Here is a 26,720-nt window from a genome sequence, read left to right as displayed (position 1 = left end):
GTGTAGGATAGAGGAGCTATAGATATATACTGTAATGTATTTATGGTACTTTTAGTGGTACCCATTGATTTAAATTTAGAGAAACTTCTGGATGCTCATTGAGCATATTTGAAAACATAACCAACATACTTAAAAATAATTTATATTGTGCTTGCTAACCTGTGGACATTCTATAATTAATGTATTGATCAAAATTAATAAAACAATATTTTATATAAGTCTATATAATTAATATCTATGATATAACCTTACTAGCTGTCATTCTAATGGATCATGCTTTATCAGAAATACCAAATCATTCATATATAGACATTTGGCAGTTCTGCAAGTTCATTAACTTCTGTTTCCAACTACTACCCCTTCGATGATTAGTACTCCAGAACAACGAATGAATTCCTAATTGTTAAAAAGATGAACATAACAGAGATAGTCACCAAGTCAAAAGGATTATTATAGGCTGTATAATGTATTTTTAAAATTCTGTGTCCTGTTGTATTATAGCTACAATTTAAATTTTAGGTTAAAAAATTTATGTCTTATTATTTGAGTCAGCTTCAGACAGAATAGATTTATAGGAAATTTCAGCTCGACATGAGGGCCACCTTTAAGAAGTAGTGTTCCTTCCCTGTTGCTGAAATTATTGAAGGCAGAGAATAGACATGCACTTAGTTTAGGATGCATAAAGGGAATTAATAAATCAAGAAAAAAATGGATTGTTATTACCTTGAAGATTCTTTTCAACTCTGAGAGAATTTCTTGGGAATACTGGGAACTTTTGTTTTCAGGTCTTTTATTAATTTATCACATTGGATAAAGAAGCGTGATTTCAATTTTTCTAGTATTATTCTGAAAACATGTTAAGAAAAAAAATGACTTCCTCCTACCCCTTGTTATTGCAAAACAACATAAAAGACATTTTCAAATTTTCATGAGCTGTACTAATTAAATGAATTAGTTAAGATAGGTTTCATGAGATTTGCCCCTCAAAATTAAGTCTAGCTTTTATGATTTTCATAAGAAACTTTACTTTTAGTCTTTTTTTTTCCCCAGAAACAGCCATATGAAGGAATGTACTTGGTACTTATGTGGCTATTTCAAAAGTACCTGTTACAGGTTTATTTGGGAAGACATAAGTGATGGTACAGTAAATTGGATAACCAAATTATTGCATATTAATAGGTTTTTCTTCATAAAAGTCTAGATTAAATTCTCTTTAAAGATTGAAGCAATAAAATATTTCCATTCTCTATTTTTTCTTGCACTTCTAATTTAAGATGAAAAGAAACAACAAAATTCTCTATTTCCTCTTAAGTTTTCTGTATTAAAGAAAAGATTCTAAGTAAGTTGATTATTGCTGCAAATAATATATGTGATTTTCTCCTGGAGATTTTCAAGGCTTTGCATAGGGCAAAAGGTTAGCTGTGGCAATAATATCTAAATTCAGGGATCTGGCATGAATCAATATGAAACTCGATTCTCACTTGCAGGGTCCATTTTTTCTTGTCACTCCTTCCAGGCATCTTATGCTTTCTCATGACACTGTAACATTTCCAAATTTCAGTGGACAAATAATTTAAATTTTTTTTTAATGTTTGTTTATTTTTGAGACAGAGAGAAACAGAGCATGAACAGGGGAGGGTCAGAGAGAGAGGGAGACCCAGAATCTGAAGCAGGCTCCAGGCTCTGAGCTGTCAGTACAGAGCCTGATGCAGGGCTCAAACTCACCGACTGTGAGATCATGACCTGAGCCAAAGACGGAAGCTCAACCAACTGAGCCACCCAGGCGCCCCAGTGTACATAGCATATTTAAAATGTAGGTTCTGGTCCCTGCCCCCAGAGATTATGATTTGGTTGATCCAGAGTGGGGTTCAGAAATTGGCTTTTTAATCTTGCTCTTTCTGAATGGTGTGGGGGCCATTCTTTGTCATGGCCTTAGACTTGCATTCTTTCTTCCACATCATCTTTCCAGCTGGAATTGTTTAGGTTTTAATACTGTCAGCCAAAATGATTTTTTGGTTATCCTATTAACAACTAATATCTAGGGCCCACTTTAAACACAGAGAGGCTAAATACATAAACCCAAATATTTAAGATGTCGTACTATCATATTGTCTAGCTTTCTGGGCAATGATCGCTGGGAATGCTAGTTTCTCCCCCACCTCCAATGTTCAAATTCAAACTACTTGACATGTAACCACTAGTTACATATTCCCCAGATGTCAAAACCAAAATATTCTGTCTTTCCAGCCTGAGTTAAGTACATAGGTGATTTGTCTTTCACCTTTCATAAGATGACCCTCTAAGTCTCAAAAATGACCTTTCCCAATTTTCTTTTTTAAATATAAACTTACAATTTATTAGGAGTACACAAAAATATCCTTAATCAGTCTGAATACCTCACTTTTCTGGTCTAGTTCAATTTTTTTTTATTGTGGCTTAAAAAGCACATAACATAAAATTTACCATCTTAACCATTTCTAATATGCAGTTCATTAGTGTTAAGTACATTCACCTTGTTGTACCACCAATGTCCAGAACTTTTTTGTCTTGCAAAACTGAAACTCTAAGCCCATTGAAAAACCGTCTAATTCCTCCACCCCATCCCCTGGCAACCACCAGTGTACTTTTTTCTCTTTTTTAAAATAAGCAAGATATTTGCTTAAACCTTTGCCCATCCATAGTGGATTGGTTTATGGCTATTGATTATTGCTACTTAGCTCTCCAGGTATGATACATATATCCTGTGTTGTTATAATTCTCACATGTAAAAAGGTTTACAATTGCAAAGCAATTGTGCTTATATTTATTAAGCAATCCTTAGAATCTTTGGATGGCTGCAAATGAAGTATATTTGGTCCTGGAAACTTTCCTCTGAGTTACAAGGAAGAGTAAACTTTATTGCTCATGAGACCTAGGGGATTCCAGAGGGACAGTTTTTGTATATTTGTTTGTTTGTTTGTTTGTTTGTTGAAGGTGTGAGGTTAGAATTACCAAGGAAATTAAATCATGGAATTTCTGTAGATTTTTCCTATGTACATTCTAGGATTTTCTCATTACTTACAAAGTTGATTAGAAATTTTTCTGGAATTTGGCAGAATTAATGTTCACCAAATGCTTTCAAAATCTTTGCTGAGTACAATATGAAACTTTACCTCTAAGCAGCTTCATTAGAAATATAATCTGGGAGAAATAGGCATATATAAAAATGCATTTCTGCAAATGGATGTTTCAAATGCTAGTTCAGGAATCATTGGCAATAAGAAAAACCCAAACCCAAGAAACATTCTTAAAATTCTTATTTTTTAAGTTTTTTAAAATTCTTCTTCCTCTGTTATTAAAATTTTCTAAAGAAATGAATAAAGTTTTGGGGCGCCTGGGTGGCGCAGTCGGTTAAGCGTCCGACTTCAGCCAGGTCACGATCTCGCGGTCCGTGAGTTCGAGCCCCGCGTCGGGCTCTGGGCTGATGGCTCAGAGCCTGGAGCCTGTTTCCGATTCTGTGTCTCCCTCTCTCTCTGCCCCTCGCCCGTTCATGCTCTGTCTCTCTCTGTCCCAAAAATAAATAAACGTTGAAAAAAAATTAAAAAAAAGAAATGAATAAAGTTTTAAATCCTATAAGCAATCTCCATCTAAATAAACAGAAATACTATAATTATGAGTATTATGCTGGATTTTAACATGGAAAAAATGTGCCTGTTCTTGGCCTAAATTATCTTGGAACTAACACAAAAACCAGTTGATAGTGATTCTTGGATAATGATAACCGAATCGTTCTTCGTTTTATGAATTTAACAATTCATAATATGAGTGTATATGATTTTTTCAGACAAATGCTATTTATTTACAGCAATTTTAAATAATTTCATAATTTTTGTACACCCAGATATTTCTTTAATGATCTATTGCAACATACTGATGATATTTACTTCAAAGAAAATTCTTTAAAATTGAATCTCATTATTTCCTTGAGCTCCACTATAAAATTAGAAATGTTTTCTTTTGTTTTTGTTTCTGTTTTTTTTTTTTTTAGAAATGTTTTCTCAATACGAGGAAAAATTTTTGAGTTGAAAATATTTAGTGAAAGAGTTGTAATGCATCTGGTTCAGTAACATAGTAAGCAATTACTCTTTTTCCTTTCCAGTGCCCCATCACTATTTAAGATCTTTCTTCGTTGCTCACCATGACCACCCCAATATCACAGAAATTCGTTTCATGCCACGCAATTCTCAAAGGCACACACTGCCAACAACCTAGAACTTAACCTCTCCTCTAACGTCTCTAACATAAGCTAGGCACTAATATTTTGTCAGTAAGACTCTGTATCTAATATAGTAAAACCTTCAGCCTGAAAATTCCCCAAGTTCTGAGCATTTTTTGACAATTATTTACATACTTTATCAATTATAATATTAAATTTACTTTGAATAAAGAATGCCTATTGGATTTATAATAACTGAAGCTAATTTGCATTATTGTTCTCCAAGCATTATTAAACTCTACTCCTATTTAAGGAATCCTTCAGGTCATTAACTTATTATGTGCAATTTGGTTTGTTAATCACCATTTACTGTTTGACTTATTTTTTTTAAAAGACCCAAATATTACATTTAATGACATATCAAGCTGGGATTCAAGCAGTACCTTCTGTTAAAGTGATTTGCTTCTGTCTTCAGATTATACTACATAACATCTACATTTTATTTGATGGAAATTTTTTATAGTTTATATGGGAAAAAAATCAATCTTAGTTAAACCCAGAATTTGATTCCTACATTAGATTTTCAATAATTTAATTCTAAATGATTAGTTTTAAAACTTCTGTCACAAAATGACTATAAAATGAATGTCATTGCCAAATTACTCACTATATCTGTGCTATAATTAATAAAGTCCCCCTCCCCCAATTTATTCGTATTACTCAGACTATTATTTCAAGCATTCATGGAATTTTAAGAATCCTAAGGTCTCACCTTTTCCCTCCCGTTGTGCAGCAGTGTGGTATAGAGGTCAGGGCTCTGTGTTAGAAGCCCTGACTCTGGGCCTTGTAGCTGGCCCAGGGGGAGGCATTTAACCTCTGTGGGCCCCAGCTTGTTTACTCCTCACTTGTGGGGATTGGCTCATAACAGGTGATTCCTAAGAACCTTTCAATTTCTATATCCCTGCAGTCATAAAAACTCCGATTACAGTTATCTTCAATTTCTTTCTTTAGTGTATTTTTCTCCGCATCGTCTTTGTTTCATCTGGCATTTATTGACCATCCATTCCTCCTTGGCATCCTTCACATTTAGATATGGTTGCTTCAGTAAAGTATTTCAGTGCACTGTTCCCCTGTCTGATTTGCCCAATCCCCCTTTTTTATTAAGTTTAAGACCAGAGACTGTTTCTTCCTCTTTTCTTTTCCCCTCCATACCTAGCACTGTGCTGATTGCTTAAATCATCTCTCTTCACTTAATCACCACTGATCCTGTTCCTGCTTTGCCTTTGAAATCTCCTTGCTTCAAGATCACAGTACTTCACAGACAAATCAAAATGGCGACAAGTAATGAATGAAAGCAATAACTTTAAAACCTGATAAATACTATGTCAAGGACTGACTCACAGGTTAAGATACAGTAGAATATGGGACCTTTTGTTTCCTGCACCTCCTAAATTTTACTTCAGAAATATTCTTTCCCTTGTTCAATAGATAAATGATCCTGTTCTTTTCACTCATGGATGTTGAGTGGCTACCTTGTTCCAGGCGCTATGCTAGGGGCTAAAGATCCAAGAATTTACAAAAGAAAAATATGCCACTGCTATTAGCTTTAAGTGTGCCATGTCCAAAATTGTTTGATTCAGAGCAGCTTTTGGAAGCCAATTGAACTTTCATATTTTTCATTCAACGGATATTCATCTGATTATCTGCCATGTGCTAAGCAGTGTGTTGGTATGTATGAGAAGCGTGTTTGAAGCATTATAAAATGCCAAATATTATTTTCCCTTTAACAATTTATCCTTTAAATATGATTTAATTATCTACATCCTGTTATAATGCTCAAAATATATTTCACTGATGCAGATTTAGAGAATAGCACTGTTTTAAATAATAATTTTGTCTTATCCATTCCAAATCTCTTTTGATGTCCAAGGATGAAAATGATTGTGTTTCATCTCATGTGACTACTGTATTCAAGGTAATGATTTCCTAAATTCTAGGTTGGAGATGAATGTGAAGCCCCATGCAGGTTCATCATAAAAGACTGCTGTGGTTTCTGTGTGTGCATGGGGGACTGAGGTGGGGAGAGGTGGAGGAAGACAAGAAGTAGTAAACATCAAAAAAAAAAAAAAAAAAAAAGGAGTAGTAAACATCATATCCTATATTTGCCCTCCCTGCTCTAGGCTTTAGTATTTAACCTCACTTTAATTTTATTTCACTCTCTTTGCACATACAATATCTTCACAAACTCCTTTTCTCTCCATATGTCGGGATTTACAAAAACCCATCAGTGTTCCCAGCTACGAATCTCACCAATATCTTAGCCAAGTGAAATGAGCCTGATTCTACTGTTACTGTGTTGGTAAATCAGAAACTATAATCATTTTCAGTAGATACATTGCAAAGAAGAGTCACTAATGGATAAATTCAATTAGCTACTGATACAAAAGATTCATTCGTCCTCAAAGTTTTTCCATAACTGGAATTTCTAATTAAATTAAATGTAAAAAGAATATGGAATTTCAATTACAATAATTTGCATACAATTTCACATATTTTTAAAAGATCCTTCACATATTGTATCTCATTTCATCCTGATGAGAATACTGATTTAGATTAGTTTTGTTCATTATCTCTAACCTCAGTTAACAGATGAAGAAAACAGGACCTGGCAGGTTTAAATGATTTACTATGTCACTTAGCAATCTAATAAAATTCCAAGGTTTATAAAGAGCCCACTTCTCACTGCAGCCTTCTTAAGAAACATTATAGAAATTTTAAATGGTAAACTTGAAATCACAATTTGGTAAAATTAAGCACATGTTTTTACAGATAATTTAAATAGTTTTTTTTATTATAATTGACATACAATATTACATTGGTTTCAAGGGTACAAGAGAGTAATTCAGTATTTTTATACATTACAAAATGATCACTACAGTAGGTCTAGTTACCATCTGTCACAATACAAAGTTATTACAATACTACTGACTATATCCCCTCTGCTGTACATCACATCCCCAAAATGTATTTATTTTATAACTGGAAGTTAATTCCCTTCACCGTTTCACCCATCTGCCTTCCCCCTTACCCTTTGGCAACCACCAGTTTATTCTCTGTATCTATGTGTGTTTCTGTTTTGTTTGTTCATTTGTTTTTTAGATTCCACATATAAGTGAAATCATATGGTATTTGTCTTTCTGTGACATATTTCATTTAGCATAATACCCTCCAGGTCCATCCATGTTATCACAAATGGCAATATTTCATTCTATTTTATGGCTGAGTAATATTCCATTATATACATATCACATCTTCTTTGTCCATTTATCTATCGATGAACACTTAGGTTGCTTCCATACCTTGGCTACTGTAAATAATGCTGCAGTGAATATAAGGGAAACATATCTTTTTAAATATTTTTGTTTTCTTCAGATAAATATCCTGATGTAGAATTGCTGGATCATGTGGTATTTCTATTTTTAATTTTTTGAGGCACCTCCATATAGTTTTCCATAGGCGTTGCACCAATTTATATTCCCACCACTGTGCACAAGAGTTGCCTTTTCTCCATGTCCTCACCAATACTTGTTACTTCTTGTCTTTTTGATAATGGCCATTCTGACAGGTGTGAGGTGAGATCTCATTGTGATTTTGATTTGCATTTCCCTGATCATTAGTGATGTTGAGCATCTTTTCGTGTGTATGTTGGTCATCTGCATGTCTTGTTTGGAAAAATGTCTGTTCAGGTCCTCACCCATCTTTTAATCAGATTGTTTCTTTTGTGTTGTTGTTATTGAGTTGTAGGAGTTCTTTATATGTTTTAGTTGTCAACCCCTTAACAGATACATAATTTGCAAGTATCTTCTCCCATTCAGTAGTAGGCCTTTTCATTTTGTTGGTGGTTTCCTTCACTGTGCAAAAGTTTTTTTAGTTTGATGTAGCTCAAATTATTTGTCTTTGCTTTTGTTGCTCTTGCCTAAGAAGACATATCCAAAAAAATATTGCTTAGACAAATGTCAAAGAGCTCATTGCATGTTTTCTTCTAGAAGTTTTACGATTTCAGGTCTTGTATTTAAATCTGTAATTCATTTTGAGTTTATTTTGTATATGGTGTAAAAACGTGGTCCAGTTTCATTCCTATGTATGTATCTGTACAGTTTTCCCAACACTATTTATTGAAAAGACTGTCTTTCCCTCATTGTATATTCTGTTTCCTTTGTCATAGATTAATTGACCATTGACCACAGGTTTATTTCTGAGTTCTCTGTTTTGTTTGTCTGTTTTTGTGCCAGTAACATCCTGTTTTGATTACTATAGCTCTGTAGTATATCTTGAAATCTAGGAGTGTAATACCTCCAGCTTTGTTCTTGTTTCTCAAGATTACTTTGGCTATTCAGAGTCTTTTGGGGTTCCATGCAAATTTCAGAATTATTTGTTCTGGTTCTGTGAATTAGGCACATTTTTTTAATTTAAATTTTAGTTAGTTAACATACTCCTGAAATATTGGTTTCAGGAGTAGAATTCAGTGATTCATCACTTACATATGACACCCAGTGCTCATCACAACAAGTGCCCTCCTTAGTACCCATCACCCATCTAGCCCATCTCCTACTCTCTGTCAACTCATAATTTATTCTCTACCATTAAGAGTCTCTTGTGGTTTGTTTCCCTCTCTTCTCTTTTTCCCCCTTCCCATATGTTCATCTGTTTTGTTTGTTAAATTCCACATGTGAGTGAAATCATATGGTATTTGTCTTTCTCTGACTGACTTATTTCACTTATCATAATACATTCTTGCTCCATCCACATCATTGCAAATGGCAAGATCTCATTCTTTTGATGGCTGATTAATATTCCATTGTATATATATACCACATCTTCTTTACCATTCATCAGTTGATGGACATTTGGGTTCTCTCCATAGTTTGGCTCTTGTTGATAATGCTGCTATAAACATCGAGGTGCATGTGTCCTTTCGAATCAGTATTTTTGTATCCTTTGGGTAAATACCCAGTAGTGCAATTGCTGGATCGTAGGGTAGTTCTGTTTTTAGTTTCCTGAGGAACCTCCATACTGTTTTCCAGAGTGGCTGCACCAGTTTGCATTCCCACCAACAGAAGCAGATGCTTTTATAACTAATTTAAATAGTTTTTTGAAATGCATTCTACACATTTTTCTGTTTTCATCACATCTTTAGGCTCAATTCTGCACTCAGTATTCTGAGTTTTGGCCCTGGCAGAAGGCATATCAAATCATATTTTGGTAATCAGTATACACAAGTCATTTGCCTAGATTCAGCCTTTTTTCCTCTTTTGACCATCACTATTTTTTAATCTATTTCCTGAGCTCCCACCTTAGTGAACCTTCCAGAACTTGATCCTAATGACTAGAATACAGATCCCTAGCTGTCTTGTCATCACAAATCTTGTCATGGCACCTGCATTGATTGCAGTGTAGCCTTCAGAAAGTGTAATTTACAGAATTTAAGAAATAAAAATACTTCTTTTTCACAGTCAGTTCAGTAAACAATTAAAAAGCAACTAGAGAATTTTTTTTCATAAACTCTTAGGAGCAAAGATAAATGACCCCATAATAATTTGAAAAGGATATTCTAAGTTTATATGAAATTAACTCAGGAACCTACATATTCTTCATTTACATCATTATCTGGTGATTATAGTTTTGTTTTGTTGTTATTGTTTGGTGTCCCTGCGGTGATTATAGTTGTTAACAATAGATTCTAGAGCACTGAAGTATCCTCATTCATACAAAATTTAATTATGCTCACTATATTGTATTCATTCAGTATTCAATAGGATTCAATTTCAATAGGATTAAAAAGTATTGTAGTTAAAGGTCTGTTGACTAGGAAATTCCATTAATAAATAACCTTGCTCCTGGCATTCTCAATTAACCATGGTTTTGCAGCATCACTGAGGAGTTAGGAGACTTGAGTTCTAAATTTTGCATGCAGATTGTATTTTTCTGTCCCTGAAATAGTTTCATATTAGCTCAATCTGCACAAATTATCACATAGTTCTTCATATAAAAAGATCAATATGCTTAAGATTATCAAGAAGGAGCTTAATAGAAGTTCCACTTCTGCTTTTTGTTAGGAGAGGAATAAAACAACAATAACTTTAAACCATTCCCTTTGTCCCTATAAGTAATGGCAGTACTTTTAGCTGTATCTCTAGGCTGTGGATTCCCCCAGAGTCATCGGGCAGTCTTTGTGGCCCCAGTGCAGACTTTGGCTGTACAGACTTTGACGTCAGCCAGTTCTGGGTTCAAGTCCAGATTCTGTCAATGTTGTGTAATTTGGGGAAAATTATATTAACTTTGTAGAGCTATTGTGAAAATTCATTCAATCAGCATTCAGCTTATACTTATTATAAACTGTTCTGGGGCAAATCTTCTTGGTCCAGAGGATGTACCAATAACAAAATAGATAAGATTTATTGTCCTCACAGAAACTATAGCCAACCAGAATTCTCTTTAAAAAAATTGAAGCGATTAGCAAAGTTTCTATCACATAATAAGCATTTAATAAATACTAATAACATCATTATTAATTCTTCCCAACCCATAACATGGACAGTTCCCCAGAAAGTATAACAAAATTATGTAAAATTTGGGGCGCCTGGGTGGCTCATTTGGTTAAGCGTCTGACTTTGGCTCAGGTCATGATCTCACAGTTCGTGAGTTCGAGCCCCCCATCAGGCTCTGTGTGGACAACTCAGAGCCTGGAACCTGCTTCAGATTGTGTCTCCCTCTCTCTGTCCCTCCCCTGCTGGCACTCTGTCTCTCTCTCTCTCTCTCTCTCAAAAATGAGTGAACATTAAAAAAAATTAGAAGGGAGCCTCCTTTTACCACAAAAACTCTCGGTTATAGCAGTAGTCATAATCTCTTGAAGCTAGTTATAATCTCTTGAAGCTATTGCCAGTCCAATATAAAAGTGCACAACTATGTAGGCAGAAATTTCTTGGACAGGAAACAAAAGGCACTGACTTTTATAAAAAAAAAATTAAGAATTAATGCTTCACCAAAATTAAAAATTTCTGTTTATCAAAAGACCATTAAGAAACTAAATAAACTATCCACTGGCTGGGAAATATCAAAGCATAATTGTATTGCTGGTGAGAATCAATACAGCTTTGTTTCATTTTTTAATAGAATGATCATGGGGTGCCTGGCTGGCTCAGTTGGAGAGCGTACAACTCTTGATCTCAGGGTTGTAAGTTTGAGCCCCACGTTGGGTGTAGAGATTGCTTAAAAATAAAATATTTTTTTAAAAGATGGTCATTAGTCTGCATGATTTGGGAATCAATGACCCCACTTCTGAAAGGATTATATTCACCTGTTTACTTAGTGACTTGACAATTTAAGATTTTCTTGTCTAAATCTGCCTTTAACTTTAATTTTTTTTTTCTACCAGAAAGAGTCTTTGGAATCATGCCACACCCTGATTTTATAACAGTGTGTGGTTTTTTCGTAATCATCTAACCAGTCATTTCAGAACCAGAACTAGGTTTTAGTAAGTTGTCCTTCCACTACTCAGAGTCTACTTCTCTATTATTTTGCTTGCAAATCAGTAGGAGATAGTATGTGGACTTTATGCAGAATATTTATTTTCTTCTGTCAGCTGGAAGTGTTTTCACACTTGTTTACTTTAAAGTTGAAAACACTGCAGGATTATGGTTGTGGGTCATTTCTGACTGAAAAAAAAATAGCTTTTCAATAGTTAATACATACTTTAACCCTTGGTTTCAGGATAGTAAAGGAGCCATTATAGTTACTGGCCTCAGTTACTGTCATAAAGAGGCTTCTACAGACCATCATCTTGATACTGAGCTTTTCTCATTTCATATAATCTTGAACTATATTCTTTCTATCTTCTAGCACTCGGTATTTTGTTTGTCTTTGGTACTTAATGAAACTCTAAATCTCTATCTCAGATATGTTTATGTAAAATGTCTCACAACTATCCATTCTATTAATTACAAAAGTTTTTATTGTTCAGTATAGAGAAGCAAACCATGTCCTTTAGCGTCATTAACTGAGTTTTTAAGAAAAATTCTATAGCCAAAAATCTAGGTTATATTCTATCAATTTGTTATTATTTCACAATTGTGTTGACTTTATATTTATGTGATTTTTACGTGAACAAAAGCAGTAGAAGCAATAATGACATGTGGTTTAGGGGTTTCAGAGCATTACTTGCTGTCTTTTACTAAGTAAATGTCTATGCTTTTCCTTTTCAATCATACTGAATTTTTAATGTGCAGTAAGAAGCCCCTGTGTAAGGTAAGAAATGGTAATCAAGGGAAACAAAAGCATTCATTCATTTATTCAACAAATACTGAGTTGCTCCCATAGGCCAGGCATTATGCTAGGGAAATTGCTTTTTTTTTTTTTCATTTTTTTCTGTCTAATCTCAGGTGGAGATATTGATGAGTAGTAAAATTATGTATTTTAGATTTGCTGTATGACATGTGGGTTTCAAATATAAACATTTGGTGGGTTTGAATTGGAAAAGAAAGAAATGAAATGGAGAAATTATTATCTGGCTTTTGATTTTAGGGTTTTTTTTTTAATGTTTGAGAGAGAGAGAGAGAAACAGAGCAAGAGTGGGGAAGGGACAGAGACAGAGGGAGACACATAATCCAAAGTAGGCTCCAGGCTCTGAGCTGCCAGCACAAAGCCCAATATGGGTCTGGAACCCATGAGCCACGAGATCATGACCTGAGCCAAAGTCTGGTGCTTAACCAACTGAGCCACCCAGGTGCCCCTGATCTCAGTTTTAAATTTTCTCATGAATACTTGGCATCACATGTAGGTAAATTCTTTTCAAGGCATGACTACTTTCTTCTCAGAACTAATAGAATTGTTTTGCTTATTTATTTTGAATTGTCAGATAGGGTAATAAGGTTATTTCTTTAGGGAATTGGAATATTCATTGGATAATGTAACCTCTTTAAAGTTGATGAACACGTGGCCCCTTAGATTTGAAATGGCAAGGTGATCATAAATTAAGCCCCAAACATTGGCATTCAAAATGGTTTTAAAATGTGATACTCAATAAATACACTTGATTATGCACCAAAGTAGCAAAAGTAAAATCTTGTTTCCTTCCCATGTTTTAAGTCCCTCGGTATACCAGTGGAATACTACTGAGCTACTGTGTTCACTCATCCTTGGGGAAATAAGACTGAAGGCCATACTGCCATGATCACTTCTAAGTAGTATTTGAGCCACGTTTTTTATTGATTTTTATAGCTTTATAAATTAATATTTTCATGGTGATAAATTTAACTTAAAAACTTTTTTCTGTTCTAGGCTATGTTTTAAGCGTGAGAGGTTTTTATATCCTTTTCTTAGAGCCAATACATTCAGTATGGTCCATGTAAGAATTTGTCTTCTTTTTTCTCCAGCAATAAAAAATCTGGTTTAGTTCAGTGCCCTGATATAAAATCCATGTTCTCTGTAGAGTATTAGTCGTGGATCCCATTCTAGGATATGTTACTCTTTATAGGACAGTTGCAAGGCAGAAGTCTTAAAATGAAAAAAAGAAAAATGCCGCCTAATCTCTGATGCATCAGCAAGAACATTGTGTTTAGTGGCAATGCTCCTTCACATTTTATATTAAGCTATAATTTACATACAGTAAAATGCTCAAATCTTAATATATCATTTAATCCATTTTGACGGATATCAAGACATAAAACATTTTTCTCACACCAGAAAATTTCTGTGTATCCCTTTCCAGTCAACAGCCCCACCCTCCCCCAATCCTATCTTCCAAAATCAATCACTGATCTGATTTGTATCACCACAGGCTAGTTTTGTCTATTCTGGAATTGTATATAAATGAACATGTGTTTTTTGTACTTGGCTTCTTTGACTTAGCCTAATATTTTTGAAATCATCCATGTCGTTGAGTTTACCAGTTAAATAGTTTCTTTTTATTACGGATAATATTTTTGTAAAAAAAAACAGGCAAAAAAAATTAGATCTTCACCAAGTATCTTTTTTTTTTTTTTAACCAAGTATCTTAATTGATACATGACTACCTTTGAAATCGGGGCAGCAAAACCACAGTAAGAATGAAGAGGACAAAATACCCTCCAATATTAATATTAAGTGACAGTACTCCTAACATTCAAATGGCTCTCCCACCTTAATTACTGTTATGTGCATCAAGAGGTACTCTTCTGGGAGATTCTAAACTGTTCTATTAACAACAAAGACACTGGGCAACTGCACTTCAACAATTGCAATGGCCGCGGATCTGTCATTTCTTTCCCTTTGTATTTCTTCTTTGACCTCAGAAAGCAAATGTGAAAAATAATTCCAGGTGAGAAGATGCTTCTGATGATAGGTCCATGATCAAAACATGCTGGAAGGAATGCTTTCACTGTTCATCAATATGGTGATGCCTTGGTAGCTTTTATGTGCTCTTAAAATTGTATAATAACGTAGACCTTATGAGCTCAGTTTTATTATTACAAACTCACTATGTTCCATAATTTATACAAATGGAAGGAAAGTAGATACAATGAAAGCAACATCCAGATTGCATTCGCATTTTTTTTAAGTTCTAACTGGATTTACCAAAAAATTGCCATTTTAAGCAAAGATTCTTTAAAATTTGGGAGCAGTAATAAGTTTAAGTGAAGACTATACTGTGATTCTAGGAAGTCAGAGTAAATTGCATACCAACAGCTCCTAAAGGATGAATTGTCGCTATCTGCTGTTGAGATTCAAGAGAATTTTATTCTGACCAAAAAGAAGTGTGAATGTTGACCTAACTACATAATGGCAAGGATTGAGCTGGCCCTCAGCTAGTCCATCCCAAACCATCTCCACTTTTAAGATTCTTAAATAAGAAGAACCACAAAGAGGTCCCAGAACACTAATGCACACATCAACAACACACACAACAAGCACCTTCTTAACTTTATGGAATGTTATCATGTCATTTTCAGTGTTTATACAACTATTCAGTAAGGGGAGAAATGACGATAAAGTACTATAGTGCTTGCATCGGTTCTATGGAAAAAGGCACTCAAACGAATAAGAAGTTGTGCCAGATTACTGAGAGAATAAAATTTCAGATTATGTCCATTCTGCGAATCCCTCACATCCACTGATTTTCTCATTTCTTTCTGCCCTCCACTAAATACACATTCCTTCTCTCCTCTCATACTTATTTTTCTCATATGGTTCCTAAATTCTGTTACCACATTCATATTTCATTCTAATAATTCCAAAAATGTTGAAGTGACACTTCCCTTTAACACAACCTACTTTAGTATACAATTTGGCTTAAGTCTTACTTCTCATTCGTCTTATTTTACATAAAAAAGCAGTTACATTTAAATTATCAAGAGTATCTCATTAGTGGGGCACCTGGGTGGCTCAGCAGGTTAATTGTCCACTCCTTGATTTTGGTTCAAGTCATGAGCTCACGGTTTGTGAAATCAAGCCCTGTGTCAGGCTCTGAGCTAACAGTGTAGAGCCTGCTTGGGATTTCTCTCTCCCTCTCTCTCTGCCCCTCTGCCACCTGTGTACATGTGGTTTTCTCTCTCTCTCTCAAAATAAATAAATATGTTTTTAAAAAAAAGACAGATTCTTTAAAAAAAAAAAAAAGAGTATCTCATTAGTATAATTTAACCTGTATGGAAGACTTACAATGCTGTCATACCAAACCTCAAGGATCTATGTTCTAAACTATAAAGATGATTAACTACTTTTGAGCAGTGTGCATGAATTCTCTCAGCAGTTCATCATCATTTTAGTTGTAGTAATTAATTTTAATTAACTGCCAATGCTGTTTGTTGCCATGTGGAAAAATGAGAATATGGCCCTTCTTCCCATTTGAGTATGAGTAATGATATCAATTTAATGTTAGAAGGGTAAAGAGGTTTTAGGTTGTGAAATAAAGAATTATAAACCTGATTTCCCAGGGAATACACTCTGCTTGGAGGGTGTTGAGAAGTCCTAGCTTAACAGAAATTAACACTGATAGTGAATTATCTTTCCTCCTACCACATTTTTAAGGTTCTGGCTAATGAAAAGTAGATTTTGCTTCCTAGTTTTGGAAACTAGTATTGTTTTTGTTGCTTCTCAAAGTGTTCTAATTAATAGTGCTGTTTTTATAAACATATACAGAAATTTAGAAATTCAAACTTAATGTCATAGCCATTGGTTTTTTTCCACTACTGTGATTTAAAACAATAATTCTAATTTTTACAAGAAATAATTTCACCTCCTCTCTTTGAAGTTGGAAATGAGATCATGAATTGTACTTAAGACTTATTCTTTAGGGGACATGTTCATGTAAAGTAGTAGGAGTAGGAGCAAACTCCTCACTACTAATTTTGCTAACAATATAAAGTATTGTCAGCAAAGTAATATCCAGACTATATTGATATAATTTAATTATATTTATTCAGGATTTAAAAGGTTTTACATGGTATTGTTGGGGGAAAAAAAGGAGTAAAGGTGGTTTAAAAAAACTTAATATTCACAGTTGTTCAATCGTTCCAAAACATCAAATTTTTCAAGTTTATCATTTTTACTTTAAAATATACTCTGAATACTGAGTAGATTCTCATCTTACCAGAAGAGGAACCAGTTAGCACAACGTAGAATTTTAGAGCTGGAAAGACTTTCAATATCATCTAGTTTAAATGTGACATTAACCTAGTTCATTAAAATCACTATTTTCTCAAGGATCTCAGCTTCTTTGCGCTAACTTCCAGAAAATTAAAGGACCTCTAGTCCCTAATCCCTTTTGCTGTATGTCTGTCTTTTTGGTACCTTCTGATAGACTCCATATTCATGCCAATGATTACAACAGTGAGGATTTTCTCTATTCCTTATGCCTGAATTAGCTTAAGAATAGTCTATTGTGTGCAGAAACATAACTTTTAATTTAAATAGTTGTTCAAAGGGGCTCCTGGGTGGCTCAGTCGGTTAAGTGCCCAACTTCAGCTCAGGTCATGATCTTGCAGTTTGTGAGTTCAAGCCCCGAGTCTAGCTCTATGCTGACAGCTCAGAGCCTAGAGCCTGCTTCAGATTCTGTGTCTCCCTCTCTCTCTGCCCCTCCCCTACTTGCATGCTCTCTCTCTCAAAAATAAATAAACATTAAAAAAATTTTTTTAAATAAATAGTTGACCAAAAGAAAGGTGAATAATTTAGTTTTAGGAGTAGTTGTAGAAAGAGTCGAGTTATTGCTACTCTGGAGGACACATACTGTAAGGTCTTCTCCAGGGAGATTTAAAAGTGAGTAATACAACCCTATTGTGTAAGACAAGTAATACCTCTTAGCCTAGTGTAGTGGAGAAGCAAGAGTGAGGTAAACATGGCTCTTCACTTGGAGGTTGAAGGTGAGAGGGGCAGTATGCTGAGGTTCTTTGTTTTATTTTCTCAGTCCTGTTTCTCAGTCATTAAATCAACAGACATTTATTTTGCATACAACACGAGCTAAACATTCTGATAGGTATGGGTATACAGCAGACAAGGAGATCTAGTCTTTGGCCTCAAGGAGCATAGCCTCAAGATACATAGCAGAGGGCAATGCAGATAACTGCCTATCTAACAGAGAAGATACATAGGATCTCTGCCACAGCACAAGCAATTTATTAACTTGGCTCATCTTATAGAATGAGAAGTAACTATCATGATTAGTTGTGCAGCGTTTTGGAAATGACAAATGCTATAAAATAGCCGAGTAATAGAAAACAAGATTAAATTATATGGTAGGAATGGTTCTTATAGGTATCTTCAATATTTATGTCAGTGCTAAAGGACTACTACCAGGGAAAAGCTAAATTAGGTAAATACAATTTCCTAGGTAGATTTTACAAAGCCAAGAAAATATCTGTGTGTATTGACAAGAGAGATTGTGCAATCTTACTTTGTGTAATGCAAGAATTAAATATAGCATAGGGTTTCCCCATTCTTCACCTTCTATTAAGAATCTTCTGCATTTCAGTGTTTATTTGAAGTGTTTCTTTAACAATTTTTAAATGCTGCCACTATCCAAGACTGTTATCTACCAACAAGCAATTATATTTTCATATTGAGAAACTAAAAGAACGTTCATTAAATTATGTAGAATGAATGTCTGCCTTTCTGTGATTAACCTATCAGTATATTGGGTTTGGGGAGTTGTTATCAGTGATTTATCATGCCTGATTCTTTCTGCTTTTACTTATGTTTTTAAAGTTTGTGAATTCTCCTAGAGGACTAAGATACCAATTTACATCCTATTCTATATCCTCAGAAGGTGAAGAATTTATAGAATTGGGCATTTCATTCATATCCTTTTATATGGTGACATTCTTACACCCAAGATTAAGATTATCAAACTGTAGGAAAAGGAAGGAGTTCTTTTTCAATAGTCATTTAATGTTCCATGACTACAAAGTAATCTTATTTTATTATTAGCATTTTTACATTTTACCAGCATTTTCATCCTAATTAAATGAGGCACTACACCGCTATGTTTAGCCTGTGGCATAACAGAAGGCAGATGTCCTGTCATTGAGAATCATGATCTTACACACTCTTTTTCCTCTGAAGAATATAGTTTTGTTTTGTTTGTTTTTTTGGTCTCAGTTTATAATGACATACCTCTGTAGCTTAACTTCATCACATTCAAACAATAAAAACATTAAAAATTTAACCTCATTATATGCATGCCACTTATTTTTAAAAATATATATTAATATAATTCTTACTTGGTAAAGAGATCTTATTTTTTATTGTCTTTCCCTGATTTAACAAATTTAATGATATGGAGAATTTCTATACAGTTGCTTATTTTATTCATTCCATATATTGGGTGTTTTGGTCTCTAATGTCCTGTTGTCCTTATTAGATTATCGCTATACATTTCCATTTAGATGAAGAGACAGAAGCATGCAGATTAATAACCCATGCATCAGACATTTTTGCCGTGTTTACTAGGAATGAGCAATTAAGGCTAGAAACCTCAGTGTTTAATACTGTTTTCAGAACTCAGTTATTACACATATATTGTCACTTCAGTGATTAAAGAGAGTAAGTATAATATGTAGTCAGATTCAAACAAGATAACTAAACCAATATTAAAAAAAAAAAAAGCTATGGTGTCTGTGCACTGCATGGCAGAGTACTAATAAAATTTGCCTAAATAAATTCTCATGATGTTTTGGGATATTATGGGAATGCTTTGGCTATATCTGGATTTGAATCTTCATAATGACAAAGGTTCTAACAGTTATTTTTTAAAAACACACTATACTGTTTTTAGAAGGTTATAATTACTTCCTGCTTATATTTATGATAAATTTGTAAAACTACTATGCTGTTATGAAAAAGGTAAAAGTTTATATGTACTTTGATTTTGAAAAGTAGCATCGGATGCATTTAAAAAATTTTTTGGTAACTGTGGCACTTTGGTAAAGGAATGTGCAATTATAGAGATTTATGCTGTTTTAATTTTTTTTAATTGCCAGGAGTTACTCTTACTAGGCTTTAGACTGAAAACCAAACTCAGTTTTAATACTGGCACTTTTTTCTCCTGGTACTTCCTGTTTCTCTAATTATGTGGAACATTTAATTTAAACCATTCTTTGCAATGAGGTTTAACTTTCCTCTTCCATCCTAACCTCAAAAACCTTTAATTTAAAATTAATCCAGTGGTAGTTAGATAAGCATTTTGGGTATCATGGCCATTTGATCTGGCACCTGACTTTAGTAATCTCATAAAAATAGCTAAACTCCTGAAAAACAATATTCAATCATTTTAATTAGTTTTTATTGACTATAACCAATTGAGTAACTTGACATCCATAGAGTCATAATTTATCTTAAAATCTGGGGCTGCCAACATAACTAACTACACAGCATCACTTGAAATACCCTCGTATATTCATTCCAAAGAGAAATGACAAGAAAAAATAGAATTCTGTATGATTATGGCTATTGCAGACACTTCTGTTAGGTTTCCAGTATTTTACTGTGATACACCCATGGGTACATGTAAAATAAAAACAAATATAAATGCTTTAACATTGGATGGTGGCATCCATCAGTACAGATTATGCATAAGCTACTGCAATAAAAAATACTCATTGTGCCTGTATTTGAAGAATTTATCTGAGATTTCCTCTGGCCTTTTCCATTTAAGGCTGTACAATCGTTTTAAATGTAAAGACGACAGAATATATACGTGAGTGAAATGATGGCCCTGTTTGCCATAGGATAAATATTCTGTTGAACTTGTTGAGGGGCATTGGCTGTTGCATATTATAACATAAGCTAGGTTGTTATAAGCCACATGCGAGTCTTATGTACAAATCAGAGCATTTAGAAATTATACATCTTTCTTTTTTCTCACAAAAAGAATTCAGACTTTATAATCCAAATTTATAATTTTAAGCTGCTGTTTATTGAAAAGCACCTAATATGGATTAAAAGACTAAATGAAATAAGACCTATGAAAGAATACTAATTAATAGCCTAACCCTGTATATTATCAAACTTCTAATAATGTTAAGTTTCTTATAAAGCCTTAAAATATTTTAATGAAAAATTAATTACCTAGAAATGAAGGCACTTTATTACCTTAAACTAGCTATTTGTCTGTATAGAATTTGTCTAAACCCCATAAAATATTCTTTATCCTTTTATAAATTTATCCTGCTTATGTGTTTTTCTAAAGCTTCTTATAATATAATAATTCAAAGTATTTTACCTTAACAGAAAATTGTGTTACATGGTAGAACCAATGAACAATTCAGAAATAAAACTCTAGAGTAACAAAAGTATGTGTGATAATAGCAAAACTGTTAGTCTAAGTTAGTCTACAGTCATTTGGGGTAAAAATGTAAAATTTGAAGGCTTTTTCCTTGAACAATCTTTAGTCAGCTTTTTGTTTTTTAAATCTTATTTTTAACTGGCACTACCTTGTGTTTAAGTGTTGGTCAAATATAAGGGCAATCAAAATTATTATGCCAGCCTGTCGTAACTCAGTTTTGTTTAGTTGAGTTTTTTTAAACTAAAACATTGAGAATTAGTTTTGTTTCTTCTATGTTCAAGTCAGCCCCGCCTGGTAAATTATCAAATTTAAATCAGTAGTATGGGTGTGCTGCTCTGTATAGCTGTACCCTCTTCAGAAAATTAATAGTTGATTTATACAAGGGAGGTGATTCAGCAGAAAAAGCCTAGGATAATTTTTTTCAAAAGTTAAATTTTTTCTGAAGCTCTGAATCTTTCTGACATTTATAAAACATAGGCTAGCTTTCTTTTATCCAAGAAATTTTTTTAACACAAGAATATTTCAAGCAAACAAACTTTGCTTTCCTTTTCATTTGGGGGCAGTTCACTTAAGAAGAAAACATTTGTCTATAATTGTACTTATCTTTAATTCTTTCTCTGTGGTGGCCATTTTTCTATCACTAGTTTTAAATGTTTTGCTAAATGTGAATGCTGCTTCATAGATGCAGTTTTCATTACATGGTACAGACAGGAGTCAAGTTTATTAGCAGTCTACTCTTATCAAGGAGAAACTAAAAATAAGTTCCATGTCAATTCTTTGGTTTGTATCTTGGTATCTTTTTTTTTAAATAAGATATATTAACCCAAAGGTGTGTTAATTGTCATGGCATGAACAATCTTAAATGTAGATCTATTGAGTATTTTGTGATGCTGAGTAAACAGACTTTTCTCAAATCTCTGTGATGCTAAATATTTTCCTTAGGAGGTTTTGTTTAATGTTAGATTGTTGTTCTGAAAGATGTTGGTCTTAGTGGGATTTTTTTTAAAACTGGGAAAACAAATAAACGCATGTATTACAAGTATAGAAATGGTGAATTGTAAACTTACCGTATAATAATGATTCTATTTTCAAAAATGTTTTGCTGTTAAATATATACAACATAAAATTGCTGCCATACTGTAATTGAATACTTTTTCTTAAATGACCCTGTTATCACTATTCCAGAATTAGAAGTTGGGCAGATACATGATTGATTCATGTGTCTGCATAGATGCTTCAAGGTATATTCTTCTCTTGGTGAGTAAAAATATATTTTCCTTGGCATCAGTGCATTGAGATCTGAATATACCTGTATCTATCCATTCTTATTGCACATTTCTTATACAGTATCTTCTAATATGCCAAAATTGGCCTAGACATAACTTAAAATTGAGGGTTTGTTACATGCTTTCTAACAGAAAGGTTTTCAATTATATTCATTATGGGTTTGTACTGTGAAAATAGTGAAACTCCCTTTAAAATTTCATATATGCTAAATTTAAATTAATATTTTTTCTTTAGCTCAAATTTCCCTAAATCCAGGGAGAATACCAACCCTTTTCACTGTTGTCAAATCCAGCATAAGGAACAGCCCTATGACACTACAAAAACAGTTGAGGAATAAGGAATAAGTCTCTTATGTTACACTCCAGAATAAAGGCATTGTGTGAAAGAAATGAACCGAAGTTCACCGTGAATGCAAGGCTTCTGTACTTGACATCCCTCCACCGAAGGGAAGACAAGTGTCAACACCACTGGCATCATTTTCAAACTCATCTTATGTGGAATATCTTCCACCACACTGGAGTATTTATTGACTCTTACCGGGTTTTGGCTTTGTTTTGTTTTGTTTTGTTTTGTTTTAATTCATCAAGCCTTTCAGTTTTCAAAAAACCATTTGTCAGCACTGAGGTAGAGGGACATAGATTTGAAAATACTTTCTTAAGAGATCATGTAACTATTTAACTCAATTTAAAAAGAGGAGGAGGGATAGTTTCAACCCACTGCCTCTCACAAGAAACATGTTTTTAAATCTGTAACTGTTTTAGTGTTAACAGGGTACAAAGTGTTTTTTGTCCTGTATTGTACTTAAAAAGTTCTCATTGATTGGTGATTGTATTGTACTGTATGGAAACAAATCATAAATTGCCTTGTATTGTTTATAATAGACCATACCACGTACCACTTCAGTTTTTATGTTCCAAGTTTTCCAGTGATGCATGTTAACAGTTAGGTCCTAAAATTCTGTGGTGCTAATTCTTCCATATCCAATGGTGCTTTTGTGGATGCTAACTGCACACATGCTGAACAAAGCTTGAAGTTTAAAACTTTCCTCCCTTCCTCTGTTTATATAAAGTAAAATAAAATAACTTGAATTTGTCTCAAAGTATCACTGACAATCTAATAAACTGGTTTATATGTGTGATTAGTTTGGATTCTTAATTATTTTTCAGAAAGCAGATTAGCTCTACTGGGCCCTTCATTCTATCAAACAGAAATTGATTTTACTATGTGTTTATTGTGTTATTTCATTTTGTGCCCCCAAAGTTGTGGTACCTTTGGGAATTTAAATCCAGGTGGCCTGGCTTCTATAATCAAGTTTATGTCAGATCTACAAAAACTAGACCTATCAGACCTGGAAATTAGTAAGTTGAGAAAACCAAAAATGTACCATGAGAGTGCCTTTGTGTATTTTAGTACTTTGTTAATAAAGTTTTATTATCTATGTACCATGAGATAGCATTTGCATGGAAACTAGTATGCCTTCAGAACCTTTATTATTGCTCAGATGACATTGAAAAGGCCATCCCTCTATGCTGATATTTAAAGTAAAAGCTCCACTTTACATGTATGAAAATACAGACAAAAAAATATATAATAAAATCGGAACTTTCCAGGACAAACTGATAACCTATGCCAGGATGGCATAATAGATAAACCCATGCCTAGTCTTATTGGATTTTTAATTTTAGCATCTGCACTAAGAATCACAGCATTAGGACGAGTGAAGCTGCTCCTCGAGAGGGCAGAAGGCTGTTTCTCCCAAGCTAGAGATAAAGTCAGTATTAAGGCAGTGTGCAAATTTGCATTCTAATCTCGGTATTTTGCCTAACCCATGGGTAACCTTAAATTTAAAAAGAAAAGATCAAAATAAATCTATTAAAACTCCTCAAGCAACAACCATTGATGTCAAATAAGAGATGAGCAAACCTGTCTATCTGTCCTAGTGGGCCTGATGACTGAGGTTACATTCCCATGTTGCTGGGGTTCTTTATTTTATCAAGAGCATATATTCAATAATTCTGCCTCAAATAGTTATTAAATCATGTCTAACTTCTAATATCAGAAAATAAAGTTGACAAAAATAGAGCCAATATGAGCACTGGGCTTACATCCCCATGACTGTCTTGAACAAATGCAATATTTACTAAATCACAGCCTCTCCAAAGATATTTCTACTGTGTATTTTTGTAACTACCTTTACAGCATGCCATTTCAGGAAAACTGGCAAATAATAAATGTGTGGCAATAATTCCAGGTCTTCTTTAATCAAAAAAAGAGAGAGAGGGTAGGTAGATCTATGAATGTTTTAGAGTATCTTTACTTCTGCGGTAATATTTTGCCTGTTAATTGAAAGAAAATTTAATTATAATTTTATGAAAGGATAAAAGGATAAATTGCTTTTGGAAAATCTCTGCTTTTTAATCTACATGAAAAATCTCTCATTTTTTCCCTACAGCCACCAGATTTGTGTATTATTGTTCACCATCATGTTTGTCCCACCTAAAAAATTATTCTCACAAAATTTATCAGGTTTTTTTTGTATGAAATTATTTTTAAAACTCAGCCTTAAATAAAATGAATACACTTTGTAAGTTTGGTTCATTTATGAAAATAATGTAGTCTCTCCCTCTTTATTATTTAAGCTTTTTTAAAGTTACAAAATTATGTTTTAGTTTTATCAACATTATTTTGGCAAGTTGTGTTTTCTGTTCCTAAAATAATAATTTCCCTTGGAAATCATAACCTCAAGGTGTCATCTGTAAATCCATGAATGAAAGCACTTTCAATAAAGATCCAGATATTCTCCATTGAGAAACATCTTTTGAAATAAATTTCATGTACATTAAAAACCTAACCTACTCATCTTAGGGAACTAATTTTTCTCATCAGAAATTGTGTTGAGTTTGAAAATGACCAATAATAATAATCTCGCCCTTATTTTTTTAAAAGCCAATAGGGGCACCTAGGTGGCTCAGTTGGTTAAGTATCTGACTTTGGCTCAGGTCATGATCTCACAGCTCGTGGGTTCAAGCCTTGCATTGGGCTCTGGGCTGACAGCTCAGAGCCTGGAGCCTGTCTCAGATTCTGTATCTCCCTCTCTGTCTGCCCCTCCCCTGCTCTCTCTCTCTTTCTTTCTCTCTCGCTCTCAAAAAATAAACAGTAAAAAAAATTTTTTAAGCCAATCTATAACCTATATCATTTCAGATTTGTCATCTTCATTTTTTTTAAAACCATTGAAGTAGGTGCATACTGAGTTCTCATTAAGACTAACGTCACTTTTCTTACTCTCCACTTTATCCATGGGGCAGTAAAAAGACTCCTAGAAAATAACTAAAAACTAAGTAAGACAATTCACATAAAAACAAATGAGTGGTACTTCATAAGACTGAATTAACCATATAATGCAGTGAGCAAACATTATACATATTCTCCCCAAATTGGTCTCGATGCTGTGAATGGTAGCTAAAGCTTACACTTTCTGCAGAGCATACCAGACCTTGAAAATAAAAAGGACTCTGAATGAAAGGATTGGCCCTCCATTTGGGGTATGAAGAAACTCAGTTTTGTTAGTTCATTCTGAGTAAATACACAAGAGCTCCCTTTTAAACAAGGTCATAAAGAAAACATGTTGAGCATGAGATATCCTGTGAAGAAAATTAATTTACAACAAAAAATAAAGTGTTATTCCCATTGAGTAGGACTGAAAGGAAACTGTATAAGAAGTAATCTTTATTTTTACCTTATATTCTTTATGTTATTTAATGATAAGCATGTATTACTTTATCTTTTTAAAAATTATTTTTTGGGGTGCATGGTGGCTCAGTTGGTTAGGCGTCTGACTTCAACTCAGGTCATGATCTCATGGTTCGTGAGTTGGAGCCCTGAGTCGGGCTTTGTACTGACAGCTCAGAGCCTGGAATCCGCTTCAGATTCTGTGTCTCCCTCTCTCTTTGCCCTCCCTAACTCATGCTCTGTCTCTCTCTGCCTCTCAAAAATGAATGTTAAAACAATTTTTTTAAGATTTTTTTAAGGGGTACCTGGGTGGCTCAGTCTGTTGTGTATCCGACTCTTGATTTTGGTTCAGGTCATGATCCTAAGGTTGTGGGATCAAGCCCTGCATCAGGCCTTGTGCTGAGTGTGGAGCCTGCTTAAGATTCTCTCTCTCCTTTCTCCCCCTCTGTCCCTCTCCCCTGCTTGTGTGCACACTCTCTCTCTAAAAACAGACAAAATAATAATAATAATAATAATAATAATAATAATAATTAAATAAAACTAAAAATTATTCTTAGAGGAAGGAAATAAATGCTCAACAAATTAGAATACCTACATCAACTGGTTGCATATTCTCTTTCTAGTAGGAAAATCTGCTTATAGAATCTAATTAATGTCAGAACCTCACTTTACAAGTATAAGATCAGGTAAAAGGAAATA

At 33.8% G+C, this 26,720-nt stretch overlaps 1 protein-coding gene across 2 annotated transcripts in view; it reads left to right on the top strand.

Annotated features, from left to right (window-relative positions):
- The window catches only part of PURG (purine rich element binding protein G), a 36,702-nt gene extending 12,826 nt beyond the window's left edge, over positions 1–23,876 (top strand). For both annotated transcript variants that reach the window (XM_040490187.1, XM_040490188.1), the window contains one exon: positions 22,527–23,876. In XM_040490187.1, coding sequence (XP_040346121.1) covers positions 22,527–22,541 — 15 coding nt within the window. In that variant the 3' untranslated portion in view covers positions 22,542–23,876. The remainder of the gene's footprint in view (positions 1–22,526) is intronic.
- Positions 23,877–26,720: the final 2,844 nt, after the last annotated feature.

This window comes from Herpailurus yagouaroundi, unplaced genomic scaffold, assembly GCF_014898765.1.
Source record: "Herpailurus yagouaroundi ecotype Mexico unplaced genomic scaffold, PumYag 181, whole genome shotgun sequence".
Taxonomy (NCBI): Eukaryota; Metazoa; Chordata; class Mammalia; order Carnivora; family Felidae; genus Herpailurus; species Herpailurus yagouaroundi.
This window is presented reverse-complemented; position numbering and strand designations above follow the sequence as displayed.